The 18,439-nt window shown below is 37.3% G+C and overlaps 1 protein-coding gene across 2 annotated transcripts; it reads left to right on the top strand.

The window, feature by feature from the left end:
• The first annotated feature begins 395 nt into the window (after positions 1–395).
• LOC103715421 (pre-mRNA-processing factor 19-like) lies at positions 396–18,318 on the top strand. 2 transcript variants are annotated; one of them, XM_008803029.6, is made up of 18 exons: positions 396–696; positions 805–890; positions 1,036–1,107; positions 2,267–2,329; positions 7,883–7,969; positions 8,230–8,374; positions 8,466–8,584; positions 8,959–9,075; positions 10,325–10,420; positions 10,531–10,590; positions 14,866–14,940; positions 16,242–16,346; positions 16,438–16,554; positions 16,669–16,746; positions 16,826–16,922; positions 17,522–17,573; positions 17,755–17,825; positions 17,938–18,318. In XM_008803029.6, the coding sequence occupies exons 1-18, from the start codon at positions 684–686 to the stop codon at positions 18,063–18,065; spliced, it is 1,581 nt and encodes a 526-aa protein (XP_008801251.1). In that variant the 5' UTR covers positions 396–683; the 3' UTR covers positions 18,066–18,318. The 2 variants fall into 2 exon arrangements, with proteins under 2 accessions (XP_008801251.1, XP_038973040.1); XM_039117112.3 differs by having other exon boundaries at positions 528–696; positions 8,472–8,584.
• Positions 18,319–18,439: the final 121 nt, after the last annotated feature.

Raw genomic sequence — 18,439 nt, 5'->3', positions numbered from 1 at the left:
CTGAGCTCGATCGGGATGAGTCGGCGAATATAGGAGGTGCCCCGAGCTTAGTCGGGGCGAGTCGACGAATACAAGAGGCGCCCCGAGCTTGGTTGGCGAATACAGGAGGCGCCCCGAGCTTGGTCGGGGCGTCCCGAGGGTTACTGTGGGCCGCGGCAATGGAGAAATTTGGCCGGGGTCAACTGTACCTTCGGCGGAGTCTGGGCTTGGATTGGCTCTTGGCGGGGGCCGATATTCAGGGGGTCCATTTGGCCGAAATTGAGTGGTCCCTTCGTTGTGAGCAGGACGATCCATTTTGCCCCTTATCAGTATGTACGTGGTGTATGTTTTTGTGTATGTATTTATGCTTTCCCCCCCTCCTTGGTAACTTAATTTGCCAGCAGTACTATGTTAGTAGGATTTTTTATTTGTAAGCTTGAAATCCTTGCAAAGCCACCGTCGAATCCAAATGAAACAGCGACTCCATGTGAAAATTACATTTACAGCCGGGTTTGCATCAGAATTCGGAACCCAGGCCAACGAAACCCGGAGCTCCGTTTTATAATAAATCAAACCCTACACCTCCCACTTCTTGCGCCTCTCCCTCTCCCCTCCCCGGCGCTCCCAAAACCCTACCGTCCTCCTCCTCCTCCTCCTCCTCCTAACGGGCCCCGGCGAAGCCGAAACCCTAGCTCGGCGCCGCCATGATCTGTGCGAGTACGCTCTCATCCCCCCCAGTCTCTCCGCCACCCAAAACCCTAGCGTTTATTCGTCTTGCTTCCTCCCATTTTTCTCGTGAACTGACCCTTCTTCTCTCTTCTGCAGTCTCCGGAGAAGTGCCGGAGGAACCGGTGCTATCGAAGAAATCCGGGCTTCTGTTCGAGCGCCGGCTGATCGAGCGCTACATTGCGGTAATAGTTTCGATCTTGAATCTGATGCCTTTCTTGGTTCTATATTTTTTTTCCTTTCTAGGTATTTTGGTTTGATTTTAGTCTAATTGATGCGATTTGTTTCTTTTTATCCTTTTGGAATTGTTGTTTGGTAATTTTTGTTTAGGATTATGGGAAGTGCCCTGTTACAAAGGAGGAGCTCACGATGGATGATATCTTGCCCGTGAAGACGAACAAGGTTAATCTCGTTATCGATGCTTCTTAATTTAGTCACTATCAGCGCGCTTAAAAGAAGAAAAAACAAAAAGACTAAAACCTTGGGTATTATTAGGCGTTCCCTTGGGTAAAAGGCTACATGCAAAACGGTTAATTGGCTCTGACCATCGTTCTACCTCCATTCTAACAAACACGGTTACCATCTTTTCTTTATGTGGATTTGTCTGGATAACCGGTTTTTCACCATCTTGGTGGCAGTTTTAAAAGATTGTGATTTTGAAAGACTTATTTGTAACCCAACTGTAGGTTTCCGTCAATGGAACCCCTAAATTATAGAGACATTACATTACTTTGCATGTTTTCTTGCATCACCATAACAGATGATTGGGTTCAAAACAAACTTACACTTTCCAATAGTCTATCCATTTTCTTTGTTATTGATGCTGTCATGTAATATAGTTTTTGTTTGGGTGTCAGTGAATTGAAGTTATGTATTATTTTTTTTTTGTAGAAGTTGGCACGTGACTGTCGATCCCAGATATGTTTGAATACTCAGATCTAGATTTGCTTACTCTTGACCTTGATTCTTTTTGATTCAAGCATGCCGTCAAATTTTGGTTTGCAAGAGAAGCCCAAACTTTCTATTAGGTTTCATTAGGAAAATGAACAGGAGTTAAGAAGGGCTGAACTTAGTTGTGCACCTCTGACAGAGATTTGTTCTTAAGCACAAACTTGCATGAGTTATGGTAAAGAAATACATATTTGGATATCAACTTTGCACCTAGCTGACCTTTCCTTTAGATCAGCCTGAATTTAGATTGATACAGGTTGTCTCAGCTGACTCTATGATTGTGTTTGGCAAGTCATGCTAAAATAAAATAGTCACATAAAGTTCTAGCATAATGTACAATGATAACGTGACAGTTAATGCATAGTAAATTGAGAAGAAAAGATTTAAGTTGGAAAATAGGAGTGGATGTTGGTATGTGTTATCATATTATAGAAGGGGACCTGTGAGACCTAGAACTGAATGCAAAAGTGTTCCGTTAATTATCCAGAATATATTCTGGTACAATAACAATGATTCGGGTGCCTAATATGCACTAACAGTGATTACTAAAGTCTTCCTCTTGCACTGCTAATACTTTAGGATGATATCATAATGTATCTTTTCTTTGCAGGTGGTGAAGCCTAGACCCTTGCAGGCTGCAAGCATCCCTGGGCTGCTTGGAATGTTCCAAAATGTAGGCGTCTTAAACTCTCTGATTTTGATATGACCAGTTCTTGTCATCATGTTTTAAAAGGATAGTATTTTTTATAAAAAAATTTTATTCCTACTAAATACTAAGAAATTCTCGCTGTGATAATTTGGAGTTTGTTGATGAATTTATTTTCTGCTTCCAAAAGAAGACTTCATATCTTAGACACAAATTTTTCTTCTTGAGCTTGAGTGTGATATTCTGATGGATTTGAATTTGTATTTGGAGTTGATGCCAATATGGCAGTTCATCAGGTCATTTAGGGAGCTTGTGTGCTACTAAATCGTGATATGTATAATTTGGCATGCTTTCTAAAATTACAAATTGTGGTTGCATAATATCAAATTTTGGTGGTATTACTGCAATTTAGATAAGCCCTAAGATCGTAAATTGAAATTTTATGATAAAATGTGGTAGTGTCTTCCAAATTTTGTTCGGAGTTCATGCCATATGGCAGTTTATTGTGTCATTAGGGTAAGCTTGGGTGTGCTTCTAAATCATGATAATTATAATTTGACATGCTTTCTAAAGTTACAAATTGCAGTTACATAATGTCAAATTCTGGTAGGATACTGTAATTTAGACAAGCCCTAAGGTCGTGATGCCATATTTCTCTATTGTTACCATCTTATGCTTTTCTGTTTTGTAATCTGCTTCTTCTTCTTCTTCTTCTTTTTCAACAACCAAACTTCTCCTAGAAGGTCACAACTCTCAAAATTCAAATTCTTTAGATGGGGAAAGAGGATTAAAATCATGATTTTAAATTTAAAGGTCTCGAAAGATAGCCCTAGAAATGATTATATCCAGAAGCAGATCTTGAAGACTGCATGTTTCATCGCGAGCCATGCAGTGGAGAACATGTTTCACTTGCTCAGCAAACCTAAGTTACTTCTCAGTGATGGATGGGAGAGCATTATCAATAGTCATGCTCTTTTTGTTAGCTAAAATTGTTTTAATTCTAGCCCTAAGCATGCAAGTAAAAAAATGCCAACATTTTAGCCTACAAGGTTACATTTAGTAGAATTGCAATTTTTAACAGATGTACTAAAATCATTTGAACATTTAGATGCCTGAGTTGTTTGTGTTTTCCTTCACAGTTAAAGTAAAAAAAAGGCCCATCGATTTATACCTCAATCTTATTTATTTATTTTACTTAAAACATATATAAAATGATAAAGGCATATTCACCCTAGAAGTTATTTATTCCGATGATTTGATCTGGATGTCGGGCTTTCTGTAACATACTCTAAATACATTGTTTAAGTTTATCCACATGGATGTGTCACATCACTTATTCAATGATATAGATATTGAACTATGTAATGCCCTTACAGCATATGGAACGCAAATAAGATGCAATCAATGAGGTTTTGGTCATTCCACTAGATATAGGAAGGTGTAATGGAGCAATGCATGTAAAAGTTAAATTATACTGGTTTACCCAGAAAAAGAGGTTAAATTGTGCTATAACAGATAGTATGAACCTTTTTTTTAATGTTTCTGGTGTTAATTAAGCATTACAATCATTAATTTATGCCATCTTTCTGGAAAAGCAAATAATATAACATTAAATTTGAGTAAGAGGTAAAGTTTGGAGAGGAATACTTTTCCCATCAACAATGCATGAAACACTGAAACACAACAAATTACAGTGTTGCTCTTTTGGAAGACATTGCTATCTGAATTCTAATCAATCAAGAAGCAGTATTATTTTTGCATGTTACTGAGATTTCAATTTGGAAGTAATGATTAACATAGGAGAAACCTGTAATGTTCAAGGTCCAATGAGCCATCTTTTAGAGAATGACTAGGCGCGTTGTGTCATGCACAATCTACATCAATCACATCTTCATTCTGCTAATTAATTTGCAGTGAAATAGTAGGTGACTATTGAATTTATAAATTAAGCTGCATAGAGAGAGCATTTCTCCACTTCAATCCCTTTATTTGCTATTATGGTGATTATCAAAAGCTCAGTGCTTCAAGTAAATGCCTTGATTAAGTCAAACCGGTTGATGCCACTTCTTCATCTGGTTAGTGCATCTTTTGTGCTTGAAGGATTGAAATAAGGAACTAGCATGCAAAGCCCATTTAGCCTCTAAATCCAGTCTTAGTAGTTGGAACATCCATTTATTTTCTTGGCCATGCAAGCAGGGTCAAGAGCTGTGTTCCTTCCCTACAAAGTTATTATTTAACATGGCTCCACACCTCCCCACCATTTGCTTCACACCAGAATTCTCTTGCCAAAGGCACCTAAGATAATGATGCCACCATCTACCAATCTGCAATATCATATAATTCTGCCTACCTGTAGTAAACCTTAACACATGCTCAAAACAGGCTCCAAAAATAGTAAAGGTTTCAAACTTTCTATACCCATCCAAAAATTCATACCGAGATAATACCAATTTATAGTAGCGACTAGCGACTCTTCTAAAATCTTACCTCATCATCATCTATTCTTCTAATTATTTACCTAGCAAAAGTCTTGTTCTTATTCTTTGAATTCCAAACACCATTCCAAGTACCAATCCCTCTTTCTTTCTATTGTGACTTTATTCCGTTAATCCATGGAAATTACTATATATCCGCTCTAGCTTGAAATTAATGGTTTTCATGGTTATGAACAGAAAGAAAGTACAATTTTGGAGAATCAAGAAAATGGTTACTCTTATCTTACTTTTAGAAGAGGGCAGTGGACTCTTACACCCTGTTAGTTTTTTCTTTTATCAAAATGCTCCAAGATGGGATCCCGATGCACCTGTGGCTTCTGTAACATCAACAAGAAAACCAAATAATTAGAAGGTGATGTACTATTCACATCTGCAAATTTACTCCAATAGCCATATGACTCTTGCCTGCACTAAGCCCAAGCCAGGTGCTTTTGTTAAGGTTGATTCTAAGATTAGGTCACAGATTCAAAATAAAATAGGTTGCGGTTATATCTTAGTGGATTGGTAAAGATGACATCTCAAAAAATAAGTTAAGAGTTGGCGTAGAGTACTGTCTGACCTAAAAAACTTTACTCAAGGTTGAGTAAAACAGAAGTAGGATCCTTTTGCTTCATACTCTCCGAGTTCTTAAGGATGCCTTTCTAGAAAACTACATAAAACTAATTCTGAGATATTTATCAGTTATATTTTGATCTTTTTTGGGAGGTTTTACATTTTGGTGGCCATTGAAGATCTCCCTTTGTACTGGCCTCTAAGATGCTTCATTTTTTCCCTTATTCCCTTTAATCCTTTTCATATGAAGTCAACTTTAGGAAATAATTGGGGATTATGGAATCAATAGCAATTACATAAAGTGGATGTAGCTGGCATTAGGAAATTTAGAAGCTGAGAAATTAACAATTATTATTTTTTGAAAGTTTGGTTGCATGGGCTAGTTGGGACCTGGGTGTGGTTAATGTCAGGAGCAAGATTTGAAGTCCTCCTCCTCGTCTGCCTCCTTTGTTAAAGTATGTTTTGGCTTCTCCTGGAATTACACTATTTGTCTTGTAACTAGGCATTGAATAAAACTTATCAAAGTTGGAAGAAAACAATTCAAGCTAACTCTGGAAAACAAAGGCTCGTTTCACTCGAATTTAAAGGCTGAATTATCATCCCAAAAAAATGTGTGATCTCTATCAGCATACGAATGTTAGCCATTTTCATGTGCAGCGGTTGCCTTGCAAGCATTGTGCATATATGCATTCACAATGAAACCATTCTAAACATATGAAGCTCATCTTGCCTCATGTAGATCAATGCTTACGTGAGTGCAGGCTGCTATTGTGGTTATACAGCATTTGTAGGTAGGATGTGCTTGTCTTATTTTGACATTTCCATATATTTTTCTTTTTTTTTTTTGAATTTACAAATAGAAAGTAAAGAGTTATTTCTGCTATAACCATGACATGGGGTGCTAATGCTTTTAGGCTGTATTTTGTGTAACAAGTCAATCTAGAGGAAAAAGGTTATTCCTCCTAACCCTCTTTACTTCAGAATTAACTATTCCAAGCTGTAGCGTGGAATAATTTACTCCAAGTTAAGTGGAAAAGTAGCTGTCAAGTTTTTAAATTATCTATTTTGTCCTCAATAAATTCGTAGCTGTTCTAGCGTTTTGTGGGTTAAAGTGGAATAGAAGGGTTAAAGAAGCCTTTCCACCTTTTGTTCCATTTAACCTCTCTTTAGGCAACAACAAAATGCAGACTTAAGGAATACATCTTTGGTTAATGAATGTTTTGCCACATAATAGCTCATATAGCTTTTTGCAACCTCCCTATGCAGCATGGTTTTATGTGATAAGTTCAATGGCTCATTGAGGATGAGAGACTGAAGCTTATTTTATTTTATTTTATTTTATTTTATTTTTTACAACCGTAAACAAGATGAGCATATTGCATCTCCATGTGAGTAATGCTAAATGGTGGAATAAGCCAACAATGTTCTCAACTGACTTTTGGCCTTAAACCATAGCTAGTCTTATCACAAAATGAGAACAACATCCTGTGCTATTCATATTTATATATAATTAAAACCGGGTCTATGATCAATAGATTCAATACCAACCGAGAAACTGCAAGTTAGTGTTCTTTAGACCAAGAAGGTTTGGAATTCATGATTTTGTTTGGATGCATAGACTTTGGAAGATATTATTAAGGAGTGTGACCCTACTGAAAGGAATCGGAACATTACAAGCAACAGCAAGGCTCCAATATGGAGACATTGAATCTTATTTTTGGTCTCATAGTAACTTGATATGGAATTTATTATGCCATTATCTTTCCACCTTATAATGTGGAAGACTGGACACCTACTCAAAAGAGCATTGTGATTAACATACAGAGGTATGTGTAAACCATGATATGGTGGGATATTTGATATTTGCATGAGAGATCACTTAAATTTTGACAATTTCTGGCTGGATGTAAATAGTATGCCACACTATATGATTTGGAATATTGGCCTTTTGGGTTGAGGGATTTAAAAGGCAACCTTCTTATGTAGTTGAGCACATAGTTTCTCATAATGCGGTTCTACTTTTTTATTTCTTCCTTCTTTCTAATTTCTGCTTTTTCTTCCACAAGGACAATGTATTTACCACTTTTGATGTGATAACATATTATTAATTGAAAAATGGCTTTCCAAGAAGAATGAAGAGGATATGATCTTCAACCTAGCTTGAGTTTAGAATGTATTTTTTCTGTATGCTCCAATGGCAATTGAAACATGGAAGATCACTAATGAATTTTTTTCCTGATATTCTGGAACCTGAAAGATCAAGGACAATTCTGCCTTTTAATTTTTCTGAAAGCTTGCTTTAGATATTGAAACTACTGATCAGGTAATCATGTTCGGTAAGTGTTATGGCTGTGATAATCCATATTGTTTGTTCACCATAATATCTGTATCTTTGGATCTTCATTTTGCTTATGTAAGGTTATATGCTTTTAAACAATTTTAACTTTTGGTCTGCTGATGCTAATTTAGCTACCAGTTGTCTAGATTTAACTCTATAATTTTCTCAACCCTTATTTCCATCTATGGATGGCAGGAGTGGGATGCTTTGATGCTCTCCAATTTTGCTCTGGAACAGCAGTTGCATACAGCAAGGCAAGAGCTAAGTCATGCCCTATACCAGGTATTAGTTAATTGCATTATTTTGTTTTTGTGATTAGCGGCATATTCTGGCACTGAATATAGCCCTTCTATGTTCTATTCTGCTTGGTAGCAGTTGATGTTAGAGGCAAATGACATTTAGTTTTGCCTTTATCTTTGATATAGTATATCTACTTTAGTTTGAAGTCTTTTTTGTGTTCTCTAGTTTGGTCTGTGCAATCTTTAAGAAATCTTTTATTATCATGAGTCACTTCAATTTCTTCCTTTGCATTTATTTTCCAGCACGATGCTGCATGCCGTGTTATAGCAAGACTAAAGAAGGAAAGGGATGAGGCCAGAATTCTCTTGGCTCAGGCTGAAAGACAGATTCCGTCATCTATAGCATCTGCTGCTAATGCAAACAATATTGTCAGCAATGGGAAAAGAGGTTTCTGTTATTTGCTGTGTTGTAATTGAGCTTTGGTGGTACAGCAGGAATTGGTTCCATATCTTAAGAATTTGCTTTATTGTACTTGTAGCTGCAGAAGAGGAGTTAGGCCCTGATGGGAAGAGAATTCGTCCAGGTATAAATCCTGCTATGATTGCAGAACTTACAGAGTGTAATGCTATGCTTTCAGGACAGCGGAAGAAGCGGCAGGTAGTTATTCTTTTGCTATGCAACTCTAGCAGCTCTCTTTTTCATCATTATTACCCAACATTATGGCATCTTGATTTGTAGAAGAAATGGCTGGAACCAAACTTTATTGATAGAAATGGAGCACAAAGATATGAGCACACACATGCACATGGATTGGGGGTGGGGGGGGGGATCCCAAGGGAAGGAGGGAGCAAGGGAGTGGTTGTATATTAATATTGCTGGATGAGAGGGAGAGAGAGAGAGAGAGAGTGATTGTATATTAATATACTGGATGAGGGAGAGAGGGAGAGAGGGAGTTGTTGTATATCAAGGGTGTGACTTTTTACAGTTGCTTCTTAATTGCTACAATTTGATCCATATCTTGTGTTTGCTAGATTTCACCAACATTGGCACCCATTGATGCGCTGGAGAGATACACACAAATCTCTAGCCATCCCCTTCACAAGACTAACAAGCCAGGCATTGTATCTGTCGATATCCATCCTTCAAAGGTACACATTAATAATTTTCTGTTCTCTGACCTATTATCATGCTTTTGTGTGTCCTTGTGTGAACAATGTATGCATGTACTATGTTTCTGCACACACCCATGCATGGTAACAGACTTCTTGTGCATGGGGAAAGGATTGTGCATAGCCATGTGGATGAAAAGGTGAAACATTATGTGACCTGATACGGCAATTATCTGACATGAGGAAAGGGTTTTCACTTTTTGGACTTGTCCTCTAGTCTAAAAAGCTTTTTTTTTTGGGATAAGATCCACAAGTTTGCATTTGGGCTTAAAATGATCGGAGCTGTTCATGAGTAGCTCAAGCTTTGCTCAATTGCATGGATTGATCTAGCTTGTTCGGTAAGGAAATGAGCCAAGCTCAAAATCATTGAGAGCTTGACTCACAGATGACAAGCTTGTTCAGTTAACAGATGAGCGAAGCTTGAACAGATGTTGCCAAAGCTCAGCTTGGGCCCAATAGTCCTTTTATAATAATAAGCACAGGTGAGCTCCTTAGTACTTGGCTCGGCTTATGTTTTTTGCGGTGCTGCTTTGAAGTGGCCAGAGCTATTCTGCATAATCTGACAGATACTTTGTAGACAGATACCATGTTGTTTTTAGGAAGTCTTTAGAATAACGACCAGCATCACATATGTATGATAAAGCTTGGTGGTTATGTAGTTTGTTATTTCCTTTGGAAGAGAAATCATATTTTTTTGAAAATTCATGTTATTACTTTCACATTGCTAATGTTTATTGAATCTCAGAATATGCATGAATAGTGCAAGGACACCAGATGACTAGGTTTATTGTTTGTTATTTTCCTTATTATATATGTATGTGTGTGTATGCGTGTATATATGTATATATATAATGTATTAAATATACATATATATGTTTGTGTACCACTGAGAAATATAAATTGCATGCTTAAATTTTCTTTTTTAATATTTTAATTGGGCAGAAATGTATTGTGATTTTACCTATGCATATCATGCATATATGTATTGAGATGTCACCTATGCATATTATCTATATATTCCATACACAGTGTTCGGTGAACATTAAAAGAAATATGAAACTTCACAGAATAATGGTTTTTCCATTTCATTTTGTTGGATGTAAAAATTTTTGTGCATAGTTTTATGAATATAGCTGCCATTTTGAAAAAAAATATTACGTACATTTTGTGATTGGAATTTGAGAAGTCTGCATGTCTCATTTGAAGCATTTTCCTAAATGATTAACAGGATATAATTGCAACTGGAGGGATTGATACAAATGCAGTAGTTTTTGATAGGTCAGCAGGTCAGATCATATGTACACTCACTGGCCACTCAAAGAAGGTTTATGCTTTCATCTTTCATCCTCCTGTATCTATTACAGCGATCTTTCTTTATTTTCTTCGATTTTTTTAATCCTTCTAATATCATTGGTATTTTAACTGAAATTTTAGGTTACCAGTGTGAAATTTGTACCTCGAGATGAGCTTTTTATTTCTGGATCGGGAGATAAGGTTAGTCGTCAGCTAAGCATCTTGTTGTTGTTGTTATTGTTGTTGATTACCTAAGCATCTGTTACCCTATATGTTACTGATTCGGTTTCATATTTCATTAGCTTGCTGAAGGATTCTCATTTGTTGTCTATAGGAAATTACTCTGCTTCATGGCTATTTTTGGAGAGCTTAAATATAAAATTAGTTTCTTAAATATGGGCTGCGATTCAAGGAATTTTGTCCTTCATGTTGGCGTTTATATTAATACAAACCTCAGTGACTAGCTTATTTTTTCTGCAAGTGAGATAACAAAAATAGGGGTTTTATACTAACATCTTCTTTATGAGGGAATAAGCTAAATCTCAGCATTATCACAGAATCATGATTACAGAGCTTACATGACTTCATCTTATCTATGATGAGCATTTTAAGGCAAACCTTTGGCATTTTAAGTATGCAAGCTGGTGTCATTCATGTGAAACGTCATTGATAGATTGTCACATTTTTGTATTAAATTAAATCCTTGCTTTAATGCATGATTTCAAACCTGGCTTAAACAAACTGCCAACAATGCAAAAAAATAGCAGTGTTGAAATCAATTTTATTTTAATGACTTATTTCTCCTCAAGCACTTATGCTACATTAATTTGCATTGATTAAGTTTAGTTCTTTACTTGTTACAATCAACATTGCTCCATTATATGTCTTCTCATAACTGAAAGAATTGGTTTATTGTTGATTTCCCTTCACTGTATATTCCCCTTTATCATTATATAGTCCCTTTCCTATCATTGTGTGTACCTTTCATAAATATTGCAGCAATAATGGATGGAGGGGGTGCTTTGGTTTAGGTAGGCGCATAGAGGTTAAGGTGGCCCAATAATAATAAATTCTGAAAAGTAATAAATATAAGGAGAATCCTAGAAACGTGGTTATAACCCAAGGAAAGATGTGGCAAGTCAACGAAAATATCGAGCGATATCAAAATTGATTCATAAATTGATCTCATCCTCCACATGGAAACATGATACAGAATGTCAGGTGGGTCCTCAAGAAGCTGTTTTTAGAACATTGGGCACAAACTATCATTCTAGTTTGTTCCCTCCTTCTGTTGATGGAATTGGATGGTTTATATATATATATATATATATATATATATACACCTATGTATGTATGAATATACATACATATGTATATGCATATTAAAACATCAAGGCATTATTGTCACCATATGAAATTCATATAGCACTTTTTAGGCTGAGAATTAACATCCTGAAATTATCAACAAAATGATGGTGGGACATGTTCATCCAACAAACTAGAATGGTTATATGGCCTAGACTATGAAGCAGAAAATTGAAAAAGGATAGCAGTATTGGCAGTTTTTTTTTTAAAAAAAATCAGTGTGTATTTGTGTGCCTGAATGCATGTTCTTGTGGGTGGGCATGTTGCAATGAGGGGCTGGTAGGTGGGAATGTTGGTGATTTTCAGAGGTGATATATGTGGTCTTTCTGCTTTTGCTTGTTTGGTTGGCGGAATATATTCTTATGTATGGTGGGTGGTTCTCATAGTCGCCCTCCAACTGGTTATTGCCCCCAGCCAATTAGATGGCAAGCTCCTTTGCTTCAGAGAGGTGGCTATAGTAGGGGTATGAAACCTGACTTGGATGCCAACTTGGTTTGGTAGCTAGGTCATGGATTAGGGTTCAATTGCAATTAGCCAAACAGTGTAGAACCTTGTATTTCTCTTTTCCTCCCACAAATAGAAATCACCTTCCCCCCAAAAAATAGACCATCTTGACTTCTCACCACAAGTCTGCAGCTAGCGAACTACCCATCTAGACATCAGTGGTCAACAACCAGTGGAGCTACCTACCTACCTACCTACCTCCTTCATGCAGGTAGCTAACTAGTAGTGGACGAAGACTTAAGAGAAGAATGTGACTCTATAAGGCAACTTAAAATCATATCTACCTCCTTCCCCCAGACCAGAGATTGCCTTTCTCCAAAAAAAAATAGAGTTCGCCTCAATTTCTTGTTTTAGGTTGACAACTAGGGGGTCTACCCGCATCCTCATTGTTAATGGCTGATAGCAGTTGGTGAAGACCTAAAAAATGTCTAAGGCTGTGTGGCAGGACTATTCTTCCTATTGACCGATAACCTCTCTTTGGGTGGTCAAGATGGATAGAGGGAAGTGAGACGGGGACATAGAGGAAATTTGGCGTTTCAGCCTTATCCTAGAAACAGTGACAAAAGTAGCAGCTGCGTTGGTGTTAGATAAGGGACATAGATGAGATTAAAGTGCAAATCAAAGAGAAAGGGTCAACATTTTAGGACTTAGGGATTGAACTAGAGATGTGTATCTTCCCCTTTTTTTTCAATACTTTAACCTGTGTGGTTTAGGTGAGGGATTCAACATTGAGCGGTCTGCATGCCTAAACAAATTTGTTTGACGGTTCAAGCAGGCTTTCCCCACTTTCAATATTGGACCTAGGTGACAAGTCCGATGTCTCAACCTAGGTAGGTCAAATAACATTGGGTTGAGTCGTTTATTTTTTTTAAAGGTTGTCAAATTGCCTAGGTGAGGTCAAGTGGTGGACCCCTATATGACCTAGGCAATCACTTAGGTGCTTAAGCAGCTGCATAGGGAGGAAAGTCTTCCAAGGAAGGTTTGTCGTACCTATTTATTATCATTTTGTACTGGATGTACCGTACTGGTATTGAACCAGTATGCAGTCTCTTATCGTACCGACACTTAGTATGCCTTGCCATCTCGTACCGTACTGTATATTAACATTCTAATAGAATGGTATTGGTATGAGATCCGTACCAAGATGGCAAATTTTGCTTCCGAGCTTTTATTTGAAGTACCTTCAATCACATGTAAGAATAAGGTTGTAAATATATCATATATATATATATATATATCCTGTTTTCACTAATATAGGTATCATAAAACCTATTTTTCACACTTAGAAAGTTCAAACAACAGAATCCATAAAAAGAGAATGGCAACAACATTGTTGCCCTTACAACAACTAACAGGTCTCAGAACATGGCCAACACCTAGCAAGAAGCAAGAGGAGGGTTGGAAGCAGTAGCAGCAGGATGGGCCACAACAAACAAACATAAAAAAGGAACAACCAGAACAAAATGGAAAAATTAGGGGAAAAGGGAAAAAATGGTGAGATGAAGAATGTGTAGGAGTAGAAGAAAATGAGAAAGAAAATTTAGAAAGAGAAGAAGATGAGGATTGATCTAAGGAAGAACAAAGGAAAAAATATACACAAACTTGGTGCTAGTGCTTGGCCACTACATCCATCATTGCAACTTGGGGCTGCTGATTGACCTATTGGTAGTTGTTGATAAGTCCACTAGTTGCTACAAGGTTGATAGTAGCCTTCACTGCCCTCTTTCATTTTTCATCTGGAGGTTTAAACAAGGAAAAAACAGGAAGAAAAAAAACCTTAAAGCAGCAAGGTTTAAGTGGTCTTGGCCTGGCGGCGTGGCCAAATTAAGCGCCTAGGCGTGCAGGTGGCCATTTTTGACAGCAATATTGTTTTTTAAAGAAAGGGAATGAGATCCACTAGCACTAAAGTTATTCAGGTCTAAATGCTTGGGGGTCACCATTCAATAATCAAAACCAGAACATCTGTTTTTTATAAGAAATGCAGTGTGACCATTGGGACCAGCCCCCGGTCACTGTTGTTGTTTAGGGAATCTTTCTTTTACATTAGTTGATTCAAGCCTTTTGCAGTCCACTTCATCCCCCATCCCCCGCCCCCTCTCTCGTGTGCCTTTCTCTGGTGTCGTCATCATCTCTCTCTTGTAGTGCTTGTCTTCAACTTTCTATTTCCTAATCAATAATGCAAACAGTTTAAGAAGGCAATAACGTTCTGTTGCATGGGCATGCTTCCAAACATATATACGCATAGTGAAAGTCCTCTACACTGGTGTGGTTAATTATCTAGTTTTTGGATCCTCTATAGACTTCAAAAGCTAAATAGTGGCGAAAATCCACCGCTATTTTCGTTATTGTTCGAGTATATTTCACAAACAGAATATGTGTAACTTATGCTGCACATTCCAAAATGGCCATGTTTATGGAATAATGTAACTATAAGCTGTGCTTCAGAAAGAGTAAACTGTAAAATACTATTTAAAGTTGCAAAGTTCATCATCTAGCGTGGGATATATCACAAAAAAATGGAAACATGATGTTGCATATAATTTTAGAAGATTTGTAAACACTGAAGATTGTCAGTTCTGAGTTGAACTGCTTTATATTCTGCTGCAGACTGTTCGTGTTTGGCAAGGGACTGAAGATGGGAATTATAATTGTCGACATATCTTGAAGGACCATAGTGCAGAGGTATCTCAGTTCCAGAAACTTGTTTCGTTGCAAAATATTTGGGTGTTGTATGTTCTTTTTCCTAATAAAAGTGGTGATAAATGACAATCCCGTTTCATGCAAGAAATCTTTACTTTTTAAACATGACTGGCATTTCAATAATTTGAAAAGTTCATATTAGCTAAAGTTATATAATTAAATAGGTGATTAATGGCTTGTTGCTTATCTTTGAAATTAAGATTTCTTCTATATCATCATTTTCCATCATAACTATATGCTGTTTCTGTATAGATATGAGGAATTAATCGCGTCGTTTTTGTCCTCAACGAAAAAAAAAACACTTAAATTGCAATATGGTAGTCCCTATATGTTGAGTTGTTCGTATTTTACTATGGCTATGCTAACTGTTTGGTTGAAACTGCTCTTGACATGATTCCCTATGGTCTTGTTAATATCGAATCTTCATGTGCTAACTTGCTGCAAGATTTGTGTTGAAGATAATTTGTGAGACCAAGTCTCACATGGAATATTATCTGCAATCTTTCAGAGAGGGTCACACAAAGTAGAGGCATTTTGCTTCCATTCCCTAGGCGCTAGTCACTATTTCCCCTCTATTTACTGCATTTCTTTTTCTCAAAGAAACATTTCTATTTACCATCTAAAAGTCTGAAAATGTGAAAGACCAGTTGAAACATATGTCTATGTATGTGATATTGATATACAAGTTATTTATTGCTATGCCACATAATCGGTATCGACCTCCCACCAGAAGATGTTTGTAGAAATAAGAATGAAGCAAATTTTAGGAGAAATAATTCAATGATCTGATCAATTAACTGCTGGATTAAAAATCACTTCTTACAATACCCGGCATTGACCATAATTTACAAGAACATACTGTAGTATTAATAAGAGGAGGAAGAATTAAAGATTTACCCGGTGTGGATGTCACATTATTCAAGGAACCCTAGATACTGTTTGAGTGGAGGATCGTGAACAAGGGTGCGAAGATAGTTTGCTTAGTTTTAGAGGTATGACTATACAGAATTTGCTGAGCAATTTTTGGGCACAGCACTCATCTCATCATAAATGTTAGTCTGTTGAAAGAGAACTAGCGGAAGATAAACAATGTGCACCCTGGACTTATGCTTAGTTACCACCATAGCTGCACTATATTCTATCTCATATCCTATTCATGGAGTGTTTCAAGAATTTGTATGGTAGCTTTCTTGATGTTTTTGTTTCTGCATGTTACTTGGTGAAGCTATTTTAGTTACACTTCGTACCACTGATTTTAATTTATAAATTGACTTTTCAACCAGGTACAAGCAGTCACAGTCCATGCAACTCATAAGTACTTTGTGACTGCTGCTTTGGACAACACTTGGTGTTTCTATGATCTTGCTACTGGATCATGCCTCTCTCAGGTTCTCTCTCTCTGTGTGTTCTCTCTCTTCATGCATGTAAACAATCTTGCAAACACCCCAAGGATAACTAATTGATAAGATGCATATGCAGGTGGGTGAAGCTTCGGGAGAAGAGGGCTACACTTCAGCTGCCTTTCACCCTGATGGTCTAATCCTTGGAACAGGAACTTCTGAAGCTCTTGTTAGAATTTGGGATGTAAAATCTCAGGTAGAAGCGTACAGCATTTGCAGTCACAATATTTTGTTGGCTGATGTTGTTCCTATTCTTGAAAATTTTTAAGCAGTCCTTGCCTTATGTTAATGGAAACATGGTTATTTGCAGTCAAATGTTGCAAAATTTGATGGGCATGTTGGAGCAGTCACTGCCTTGTCGTTTTCTGAAAATGGCTATTTCCTTGCGGTGTGTGTTCTTTTGCATATGCTGAAACATCAATGGACAACTTATTCACCTTGTTCTTATGTGTTGTGTCATTGAGTAGACTGCAGCTCTTGATGGTGTTAAGCTGTGGGATCTTCGGAAGCTGAGGAATTTCAGATCCTTTACTCCCTATGACTCGGATACTCCGACAAACTCTGGTAACAAAAAAAAAAAAAAAACTCTGATATGGTCATGAAAATCCCTCACATGCCTCATCTTGTTATTTATAGTTGTCCTAAAATTTAATGGAAACTCATTCTTTTGATTGCTTCATTTTCACACAATAAACCATGGATTATCTTGACGTCACAATAACGTGACTGTTATGGATAGGCCCAGATCATTTTCCCTCTACAATCATGCTCACGTATGAGGTCTTTAATTATCTTCGCTTCACCTAATAAACTTCTAGCATACTTATAGTTAACTAGATGGTTCATGTCCTGTTACTCCATAACTGAAACTTTTGTATAAATTTATCTGCACTGACCATGCTTGCTTCTTGTAAGATCTGCTTGAAAGTTCTAATTCCAATAAGCTAGAGTAAAGTTCCTTTTGGAGCTGTCTTCGATTTATGAAATATGCACTATTGTTGAGCTAGAAATTTTACAAAATTATTGTAATGGTATTCTAAATTTCTGGAGTTCATATTCCTGTCTTAGTAGTATGTGGAACTCTTGTCTATATGTTAGTTCTTCCCGGGCTAATTAGTTTAAGCATTTTTACTAATGCATAGAAAGTATGCTGTTATTTGCAGTGGAATTCGACTATAGTGGAAACTATCTTGCAATTGCGGGTTCGGATGCAAGGTATATGCTTCTCAGGAAAATTCCTTTGCAGAATAATTTGTCTCAGAATTATGTTACATTTAAGGGATGATGATCAGATGCTTCCACAACATGGGAGTCTGGGGCACGCTTGCCAAAAAGCCTTTTCTATCCAATTCTTTCTGGTGATTGATCAGGTTTATTTTCAAATGGATTGGTGCAGGGTCTACCAAGTTGCCAGTGTAAAGATGGAATGGAATCAGATTAAGACACTCGCTGATTTATCAGGCACAGGTCTAGATACGTTATACGCTTTTTATTATCATAAATTTTGCCAATCATTTTAACAATCGATATATATTGTTTTGCTCGGTCTCACGTTTTATCGGCTGTCTTCCATGGCCAGGAAAAGTGACATGCGTTAAGTTTGGAGCGGATGCAAAATACATGGCTGTTGGTTCTATGGACCGTAATCTCCGAATCTTTGGGCTCCCAGGGGATGGTCCAGAGGAACCCAGATCACCAGATCACTGATTTCAAACTTACAGAGAAGCCAGAGTCAAGATTCTTTGCGTTATCACTTAATCCTTTGCTGCTCATGGGGACGCTGCACGCCCCTGGGCTCGAGATCAGCAGTTAACCGTTGGATGCCCCCCTTGTATTTTAAGTGCAACCAAGATCCTGGATGGAAGCCCTGAATATGGCATTTTATTTTGATGATGTCCCGTAAAACATGTTGTATTCGTAGTTTTGAGTCACCGGTGAAAAAGCGCATAAACTTATTCTATCTGTGATTCTTGACATTGTTGCTTGTCCGATTGTCTTGATTGCTTGGGAACAATCTATATTCTAGTTTCATTTATGAAAGGCCTTCAAAAAAGGTTCGTAGAAAGGGGAAAGGTACAAAT

The sequence above is a fragment of the Phoenix dactylifera genome, chromosome 3 (genome assembly GCF_051530095.1).
Source record: "Phoenix dactylifera cultivar Ajwa chromosome 3, Ajwa_hap1_PhDact_Kaust_v1.1, whole genome shotgun sequence".
Classification (NCBI taxonomy): Eukaryota; Viridiplantae; Streptophyta; class Magnoliopsida; order Arecales; family Arecaceae; genus Phoenix; species Phoenix dactylifera.
The sequence above is the reverse complement of the archived record's forward strand: the minus strand, read 5'-3'. Positions and strand labels throughout refer to the sequence as shown.